General features: G+C 47.5%; 1 protein-coding gene across 1 annotated transcript in view; it reads left to right on the top strand.

The window, feature by feature from the left end:
- The first annotated feature begins 4,970 nt into the window (after positions 1-4,970).
- ATP6AP2 (ATPase H+ transporting accessory protein 2) overlaps positions 4,971-10,243 on the top strand; it is a 21,544-nt gene continuing 16,271 nt past the window's right edge. The window contains exons 1-2 of the mRNA XM_019529094.1: positions 4,971-5,084; positions 7,124-7,254. Of these exons, the coding sequence (XP_019384639.1) occupies positions 5,003-5,084; positions 7,124-7,254 (213 nt within the window). The 5' untranslated portion in view covers positions 4,971-5,002. The remainder of the gene's footprint in view (positions 5,085-7,123; positions 7,255-10,243) is intronic.

Here is a 10,243-nt window from a genome sequence, read left to right as displayed (position 1 = left end):
ATATTGGTACAGTAAAGATTGTACAGCCCCTCCGCTGCAGGTATAGTTATAATAACAGTTTACTCCCACACAGAAAAGGTGCATGGCCAGTATAACTGTATCTACAGTAAAGACTGCATCTATGCAACTTAATTGAGATTTTTGGAAAAAAAATCACACCCACAAACAAATCAGTTAAACCAGGACAAGTTAGGTGTACTCCAAATTTTCTTTGTTCTGACAGTTATTCTAAATTGGAAACTGCATTATTTTGAAGCTGTAAATCTTTAACTACATAAAATGCTATACTTGTTATACAGAGATTATAAGTAAAATTATTTTCCTTGTTTTAATCATTATAAATAACTACTAGGATAATGCACAAGATGCAGTAAAAAAGTACATTAGATTTTGTTTTAAATTACCTTTAAATACTTTAAACTTCCTTCAGAAATCCAAGGGGGACCAATTCAAAGAAAGGAGAGAGAGGTACACAAAGCAAACTGGGCTTGGAGCAAGGAGGCTAATAAAAATTCAGTTCCTGGCTCTGATAGTGACTTGCTGTGAGCTTTTACCTGCGCACCTCCTCCTGTATGTTTGTCTGGACTGTAAGATCTTAGGGCAGGCTGTAAATATATATACTGTACCTAACACAATGATACCTCAGTCTTGATACAAATCACAAAACAATGGCTTGGGAAGAATGGTAATGAACATGGCAACAAGAGCAGTTACACTGAAATAGGCCTCTGAAATGGCTATATTTGTAGCTAACACTGAGAATCTTTATTATTGTGTCTTTATTAATGTGAACAGCCAACCCTATGTAGTCTTCTTGTATACAAATTTTAGCTCTAAATGCAGTTCAATCTCACAGATGTAAAACCAAATAGTCTCCTCCAGGACCAAAAAGCCACTTTACACATTGGCTCAGGGAGGCAATATGCTTTTTTTCCTTTCTCCAAAAGATGCCAAAAGTGTGTTTCTGCTGTTTAGCTAGGAAAGAGCCTGATTTTAACCTCCCAAACTGGGTCTCTAATAATGCACTAAACTCCGAGATTTTATAAGTTTATTTGATTCTCTTCGGAGTAATTTGAGCTGTCTTTGATTAGATCAGTCCTGGAACTCAATTTTGCAGGCAGGAATGACACTGAACCTGCTCATGTAGATACTGCAAACAAGGATAGGCTATCTGGAGATGCGGACAGTACAACAGCAGAGGCTGACAACTTTTCACACTGGACCTGTCTGTCACATTTGTAAATACTATAAATCCCTGGACCTGGCATATAGGCCTCCAAATGATTGTCCCTCTGCCCAGTATCTCTACATGTCAGTGGTTTGAAGGCTAGATGCCTAACAGAGAAAGGCTCAGGAACTTGTCCATTCTCTTGACAGGGTAAGAAGGGAGTTGTCAGCCTTGCTGGTTCAGGCATACACTCCACTGGTGCATCAAAAATGTCAAACTACAAAAAAGCACCATAGCAACCAACACAGAAGATTTTCTGTTTCATTTTAAAATTTTGAATTTATTCTTTCCAAATATTCTGGATAAATTATCTGAGACATTGAAAACCCTAACAACAAAGGAAATGTATCTCACTGCATAAGTTCTAAACTGGTGTTTAAAATAGTGCCTGTAGTTATCACTACAGTATAATTGTTATCACTACAATATAATTGTAGTTATCACTACAGTAGAAGAGTAAAGCCTCTGGATTGTATACCCCACTGTACTAAAGACTAATAAAAGGTCAGTGTATTCATAAACGTGCAACAGTGCAGAAAACAGTTTTAGTGCGAAGACAGACAGGACTGTGTTATGTTCAACACCACTTCAGAAACTGTGATAGAACTTATGGTACCAACCACCATTTAGCCCCATCTTTGATTACAGCTGCATTGCTAGTACAACTCCAGGGTAGAGAAGGTAACTTTTGGTAAGTCACTGAAGCTTTGCCTACACTAAGCTTTTTCTCAACTCCCGGCCCCCTGCACTACTTCCATTTCACCTTCATAAGTGATAGTGGTACTGTAAATTGTACTCCAAGAAGGTATAGAATTTGAAGAACAATATTTTCTATCCTTCCTCAAAGCAAATCTGCACAAGATGACACTTAAAATGCTGGTGGCCTAGAGTGCCCTGCCTGCATGCCTCTCTCTTCTTGCTACTAAATGGAACTGAAATAGAAGTCGTATCATGCCGGGGTGGGGGGTGGGAACCTGATGTAGAAAACATCCACGTTACCGCATTTTTGACCTACCTTGACAATAAAATGAAAATAAAAGCAGACAATTGTAAGATGTGGAGTTCTGCCTTGAGGTAGCACCTACAGAACCACAAAATTATTTTAGATAGGATCTAAAGCAAGACGTGAAAGAAAACGGTTAGCAGTTTCCTCATCATGTAAATTTATGGAAGTCTCCTATATAGGTCTTCATTGACTGATTCCCAATGGACAACGAAAATTGGTGCACAGTAGTTTAGCCAAGTACACATCAAAAAATGTATTGCTTCTTCTCTGTTATCTTCCCAAAGAGGGAATGAGAACAGATAAGAGCAAACAAGAGTGAGAGAGACAGAGACTACTTTTTAAAAAGTGTTTCACTTGCAATTTGTAGAGGAAACCGTAGGATAATATGGGGCTAGAAGGGACATCACAGGGTCATCTAGTCCAGTGCCCTGGCTCAGGACAGGATCATCCCAGACCTAATCATTGCAGCCAAGTGTATATCTTGCTTGCTCTTGAAAATTTCCAGGGATGGAGATTCCACAACTTCTCTAGGTAGCCTGGTCCAGTGATGGACCACCCTCATAGTCAGCAAGTTTCACCTACTTTCCAACCTAAATTTCCTCTGAATTCAAAACTAAACAGCAAAAGGGAACATGAGAGGGGCCAGGAGAGCCAGTCACTGGCCCCACTTCTCTTTTTTCTAGCAGTGTGTGAGTACACACTGCTATTCCTGCAACATCCTGGGCTTTAAGCCTTGGGGTGCACATTTTCAAGCACATCTCTACCAACTATGACAGCCAGAAAACTTTTTCTTGATTAATGGCAGCTGAAATGTTTATGTACAACGTTGTTTCAGGGCTGGGGCTTTGTGAGAAAGTTGTCACAATTCAAGCAGGAAACATGGAAGTAAGTCAGATGTCTAAGAAGGATGCACCTATGCCAGTCACTGGAAAATGAGCTTGATGTTAATGTCTGAGGGGAACCCCCACCAAACAAAAACTATGAACCCCTCCAAACAACTGTCCCTCTGTCCATAAGCTCTACACACCAGTGGTTTGAAGGCTAGTTGCCTAATTCCCTCTGCTCCACACTTCCAGCAACACTCTCCCATCATGCTCCTGGGCCTCAACTGTAATGTAAGGCAGAAGCAGCAGCACCCCTCATATCACATCCTTCCCCCCTGCCCTGAGCTGCACACAGCACTACCCCCACCCGCCTCTGCTACCTAGCCACACACCCCCTTCTCCACCCCCTTCCAGAGCCTCTCATATACCCCAGGCCTTCAGTGGCTCTACATACCCCACCTTCCTTGCCCCTGTAGCAGCAATGCACCCTCCTGAGTCTGCGGGGACACCCACAAAGCCACTGGTGGCATCGGCAGTGGGGATGGCCCTGTCGGGGGGGCACATGTCACCCTCATACCAGTCGCCTATGGCCCTAGCATGACCCATTGCCAGAGGCTCTGCGCCCCAAACCACAACTGCACAGCGCTGTGTGCCCCAACACAACAGTGGCAGCGCTGCTAGGTCTTAAATATGAAATGATCATATTGGAAGCTCAAAATTATTGTATTTGCTGAACAACTAGTGCATGTGGAAACATATGCAAATAAGTATGCAAATAAGTCTTCTTTACTTTTATATTGTTCACTGTAAGTGAAGTGAGGGAGAACTGGGTCATTAAAGTCGATGTGCTTCTTTATTTCAAGGAAGCCATCATAAGGAAGTGCTGACAGCCACCCCAAAAGTCAGTCAAGATGCATGGAGAGTGACTTGTGTTTTGCTTGTGCATTATCTGCCTATGGTGCAGCCCTTAACCTTGGACGTCTTCAAGAGAGGACTGGGCAGCCATTTTGCTGGGATCATTTGACCTCAGCAGTATTCCTGCCCAGAGCACAGAGGTTGGGTTCAATGACCTTTGGAGATCCCTTCCAGCCCTTAATTTCTGATTTAGCTGCCTCCAAAATTATTACACATTTTGGTGCTTTGGGTAAATCTGATCTCTTTTATTAAACCAACTAAAATTAGACCAACACCATTTACATTTTGAGCACTTTGACTATCATTGCTCATACGCGGTACAAGAGTTGAAAATACCGCCCAAACACGGCAATTACGGTACCCCGAGCAGCGCTGGGCAGGGGACAAACGGAGCTCTCCTTCAGGCTACTTATAACCCGGGGGCGGAGCCTGCGCCCTGAGTGGTCCGTTTCACTGTCATTCAGACGGGACCTGAGCCCGCCCCTTTCTAGGCCCTATGTGCGGGGAAGGGGGAAAGAGAGAGAGAGCGAGAGAGCGCAAGCGAGCGCAGGGATTCCTCCATGTGGAGTGGTCAGTGTTGCTGTCAATCATTCATTACGCTTCTCCTCCGGGCCTGCCTCACGAGACAGCTGTCACCTGCCCTAGGCTTGGGGGAATTGGGATGGACATAAGGGTGGAAAGGGAACGAGCCCCAAGTCCCAAGGTAAGTGGTCAAATCAGCTGTCATTAATGCACGTCTGGCGAGGCCCCACCCCTTGCCGCCTAGCCCCCCTCTCATATTGTGATTGGTCAGGCTGGACGTCACTCCAAAGCGAAGCCTTGCCTCCTCCCCGCAGCTGAGCAGAATAATCCCGTGACAGCTTGGGGGCGGGCGTAGAGGCGAGTGGCCCATTTGCTTGTCACTCACGCCGCAAACCCGCCCGGTTCTTCAGGACCCCGCTCCGATTGGCTGGCGCGGCTATCTGGTCAGGCGGGCGGGGTCTTCGTGCGAGTGTGCGTAGGCAAGTGTTCCGGCTGCGTCTCCGTCCTATGCGGTGTCCCAGCGCCCTGACAACGGCGGCGATGCGGCGGGACGGGCTGGCTCTCTGCGTCCTGGCGGTGCTGGTGGCGGGTGAGGCTCGGGGCTGGGCAGCGCGACCATTCAACGGCTCGGGGAGGGAAGGGGAACCGCCCCTGGGGGTGCGGGGCCGTGACATCCCCGTGACCCGTCGCCCTTGCAGCTGGCTCCGAACCGGCTCCTGCATTGGCCAAACAGGCCCGGCTGCGCTGGAGACCGGTGCGGTCTGGTCCGGATGCTACGGAGCCCGGCTGGTGCAGGCCTAGTGACGGTCACGGGGGACAGGGAGCCGTCCCACGGGGGCCGTTGGGGGCTCGTGGCTTCTCTCTGGCGGTGTCACGGGACGCCCCCTCATCTCACGGGGTGCTCGGGAGCTCCCGCAGTGTTGCCAGGTTCAGGATAATTCCGGTATCTTGTACAATAATTTCAGCCCTTGCATAATCAGGAATAGTAACCATGCTCAAAATGTAGGATCCTCTTGGAGGCATTAGACTGAGTCTTGACTGATATTTATTTATTTATTTATTTATTTATGGGGGGGGGGGGTTGGCTATCAGCACTTCCTCGTGACCACGGATCCTGGTTTTCTCTGATTTAAAAAAACAAAACAAAACAAAATGAAACCACCCCGATTTTCAAACTGAAAGGAGTAACCTGAAATCCATTTTCCATGATTTAAAAATGAAATGCCACTAATATGTAGAGGTATGTATAGTGGTATTTAATTTTGATTGTGGAAAAATGTGGATTTGGGGTTATTTTCTGTAATCGGAAAATTGGGGATTTTTTAATTGGAGAAAATGAGGATTGCTGCTTATGATGGCTTGCCCCCAAATAAAGAAATGCTTCAACTTTATGACCCAGTTCTCACTCACTCGCTACCAACTTACAATGAGCAGTAGAAAGTAAATAAGAAGGTGACTTATTCGCATATTGTTTCAGTGTGCCGGAGTTTTTCAGCAAAATTTTGTATTTAAGACTTGGCAATGCTGGGCTCGCACAGCGGCCCCAGTCGGTTGCTGTAATAAATTGGCAAGGTTGAGGTATACCCGGTTCCCTTGTCCCTGGCATGTATGGGGACATAGCTCCTGTTTACTGTCAACCCACATGTTTGTGGTCCTGAGCTAAGCTTCACAGTCCCTTTCTTCAAGGTCAAAGGGGTTGAATGAATGAAAGAAGCAGAAGGAAAAAAAATCCAAAAAGAGGAATCTGGGAGTTGTGCAACTCCCGTAGATTGTTGCACTTGGGTCCTGTTGTTCTAGCCACAAGCTGTAAGGCAGCAGAGGGGATGGAAAGCTGCTTGTTAATGAGCTTGAATTGCTGTGCTGCACAAGATGGGGAAAATGCTTTGGGGCTCTTTGGGAGCTTATTTTACATGGTGGTATTTTTTTAAGTAAGGAAGCCATTGGAATTCTAAGTTGAACAGAACCTACAGCAGTGCAAACTCTCTCCAGAAATACTGATAGCCCTCTAGTTTGCTAGGAAATTTGGAAGAAAAAACAAGTTGTCAGTCAGGAATGTATGCAGAAAGTATAAACTTGATGGGAGTTTGGATCACTACCTTTAAATGTTGTTCCTTGTATCAGATGCGTGATTCTTAAGGCCCTGTCTATACACACACAAACTTGAACTAAATATATGTTTTAAGTGTATGTAGTTTGCAAGGTTTTCAACAGTTTAACATATGCAAGTACATTAAATGGTTTGAGAGCCAGATTTTGGTAGCTGGCACCTTCCTTACAGAAAATTATCAAAATAATATACTTGAGATGGTCAACCATCTCATCTCATTTCTATTACTGACTTAGCAGTTGCCTTGGTTTTGTTTTGTTTTTTTTTTTTTTTTTTTTTTTACTGTGGATTTGTTTGTATAGAAGGAACTATTGTACAGAAATATATGTTGTGTTGCAGCATATAAAGTAATACTGTCTTCAGTTGTGTCCTTTAACTTAAAGGTGTATACACTGCTGAAGGCCTGAAGAGGTGAGACTTAGTCTTGTAATCCACATTTTGATCCAGGGGGATGTTTCTAAGGAACTAATGCTTTACTGATGCTTTATCAGATTTGCCTGTCAATATTATTTCTGTCTTAGGTGTCTTTGGGGATGAGTTCAGCGTTCTACGATCCCCCCAGTCTGTCGTTTTCCGAGATGGAAACTGGCCAATACCCGGGGAGCGAATCCCAGATGTAGCTGCTTTATCCATGGGCTTTTCTGTTGAAGAAGTAAGTTTTCAGTTTTAAGTTAAAAAAAGTTATGAAATGTAATATTCAGGCTAGTTCTGAAATAGGCTTGTATGTAGAGCTTCTGTGTTGTGTTGGAATATATAGTAAGGACTAAGAAAATGAATCATTAAGATGGGATGTCTAACATGTAACAGCAAAATGAAACTCTTTTCATTGGTCTAGTAGTAGTATACATAATAAATTATTTACAGGTCCACTTATCCTGTCTTTTGTATTATGCTTGAAAATGTCCCATTAACAGGTTTTGAAACACAGCCTTTACGCTTGGTATTTGAAAGTAGAAGCAATGCTTTCTAGAATAGAAGAATGTGTTGCATTCAAAAGTTTGTCTTGGTCTATCCCAGCCAGGCAGTTGGTCTATTACATATATCATCCACAACTTTTTTTTCCTCGCAGATAGTTGTGGTTGTTTAATCAAACTTATCAAAATAGTGTGGAGGCACTTATGATCTCCAGAACTAGCTTTGTTTCTGTCAGTTGTCCGAAAGAGATCTGGGAAGAACAACTCCAAACTGTGTCGGTGCAAATGCTTTCTCCACTTGGATAAACCTGCTAATTGAAAGTAGGTGTCAGTCCTGACTAAAGCCCTTATCCTGAAGTGAGCTTCCACCAGACTCCTGCAATTATTTGGAGCCTAAATTTATGTGGGTTTGTGTCTTTCTTTGTTTTTTGTTTTGGGCTTTTTTTCCTTCTCTCTCAAAGTTTTTCAGTCAGCTTTATTGAAATGGGCATCTCTAATGAATTTTTTCTATAGAAGATAAAATGAATCCTTTCTCTGTTTCTTTAAGGCAAGGGTGGGCAAAATCTGGTCCGGAGGCCGCATCCGGTCTGCCAGGCCATTTTGTTGGGCCCATGGGACACCCCCCCCCTCCCTCCCCCTGGAAAAAAAAATAGAAAATTTAATAGTAATCTGCCTTGACTGCCTGTCAAAGATGACGGGAGCCAGGGGCAGTAGGACAGTGGGAGAACTAAGCCCCAGCAGCAAGTCTAGCCCAGCCCTGCTCCCCCTCTCCCCAGTCCCAGACAGGGCTTCTGGCCTGGGACTGTTTCTGCCTCCTTGCGCCAAGAGGAATACAGGTAAGGCAGGGGAGGACTCCAGGCCATCATCCCAGGGCAGAGCTGGGCTGGTTCCTGTAGTCCCAGTGATGCACCCGGGAACTATGTGGTGTCTTTGGTGTGGGCTGGCTGGTGAGCAGTGGGGGGAATAGGGAAACGGCTGCGGGGGAAAGGGGCAGTGAGCGGTTGTGTGGAGTGCAACAACAGTTGGGCAGGAGTGTGGGACCTGTGCCAGTGCATCGGGGCCAGAGCCAGCGGCACAGAGTGGGGCAGCTGGAGCCCAAGCTGGCAGGGATCTGTGGAGCTGGGTGAGGCTGTGCTAGCAGGGAGAGAGGGGAGCTGGTTCAGCTTCATAGGGTCCCAGCTGGCTGGGATTCTGTGCTCCTGCCACCATGCTCTGGACCCCATTGGTGCTGGCCCTGGTGCACCAGCATGGGTCCTGCCTGGCTTTTGCTGTACTCCACGCTCCCAGTCTCCCCCACCCCAGCTCTGTGGTACAGGCAGGGACCAGCGTGCGCAGCCCTGACCCCACGTGCCCTGTGCTAACCTGTCTGGGCTGAGCAGCAGCAGTGCAGAACAAACTGGTGCTCAGTGCAGGAGCAAAGCATCCCCCTCCCCGTGGCCAGTGCTTTCTGGTGCAGCTTTCTGGAACCCATGCAGGGCTGTCCTGCGTCTTCCTTCCATCACCACTGCATCTGGGCTGCCCTGTCGGGCAGTGAAGAACAGGCAGAGGCAGCCCCACTTGGGCTCCAGGCAGCTGCACCAGCCAGGGGCCGCTTTTTTTTCCCCACACTGAACAGCAGTTTGTTCTACACTGCCACTGCTGATCCTGGGCCCCCTCTCGGCTCTGGGCTCACCCATTGTTGCTGAGCTGCAGCAGCAGCAGCTGGGCAAAAACTGCTGCTCTGCTCGGGAAAGTGGCCCCTCTCCCTCACCACTGTCAGGCAGTTTTTGCTGCAGCTGCCTGGAGCCTGCACTGCACTAGGCTGTGGTGCAGCTCCTTCACTGCTACTTGTGGGCTGCTCTGTGACTGTTCCACACGGTCACTGCTGCCATGTTGGGCAGCGCAGAGGCAGCAGTGAAGGAGCTGCACTGCAGCCTAGTGTAGCATAGGCTCCAGGTGGATGCAGCTAAAACTGCCTGGAGGCAGGGGAGTGGGGGAGCACTTTCTTCCATGGTGAGCAGCAGTTTCTGCCTAGGAGCATGGGGTCTAGGCCAGCAGGGGCTGTATAGAGCTGGGCTGTGCTGCTCAAACAGGGAAAGGAGCCAGCCCAGATCCATAGATCTGTGCCGGCCCAGACCCCAAACTCCTGCCACTCCATTGCAGGCCATGCCAGCACTGGCCCTGTTGCTGTGCGTCACATGCCCACTTGCTGACCTTTCCCTCCCACCCCTGCCTGCCGTAGCCATTTATCCACTCCTCTCTCCTCCCCCCTGCTCACCCGCTGGCAGGTCCAGCACCACCTGGTTCCATGCTGCATTGCCAGGACTGCAGGACCAGCTTCTGGATGTGGTGCTGGAGTTGGGAGGGAGAGGGGGATGTGGAAGTGGCAAGAGAAGGACAGCGATGGCAGACGGAGGGAGGCGGGGGGAGCAGCAGCAAGTGGGAGCATGGGGCCTGCGTTGGCGCCCTGGGGCGAGGAGCAGCAGGACCACAGAGGCCAGTCTTGCAGGAGCACTGGCAGGGGCTCTGCCTGCCGTTGGAGTGTGGGCAGACCCTCCACCCAAGCCACAACCCCCCCCCCACTCACAGCCCCCAACAAAACCCATACCCACCCACACCCCTCACACCTATCCAGCCCCCACAAATCCCTCCCACACCCACATCCTCCCACAAACATATACCCACTAAGCTATTACACTATCACCTCTATGTATAACGTGCGCATGCGTGCACACACACCAGGACAAT

This window comes from Crocodylus porosus, unplaced genomic scaffold (genome assembly GCF_001723895.1).
Source record: "Crocodylus porosus isolate Cpor-Errol unplaced genomic scaffold, CroPor_comp1, whole genome shotgun sequence".
Lineage (NCBI taxonomy): Eukaryota > Metazoa > Chordata > Crocodylia > Crocodylidae > Crocodylus > Crocodylus porosus.
The sequence above is the reverse complement of the archived record's forward strand: the minus strand, read 5'-3'. Positions and strand labels throughout refer to the sequence as shown.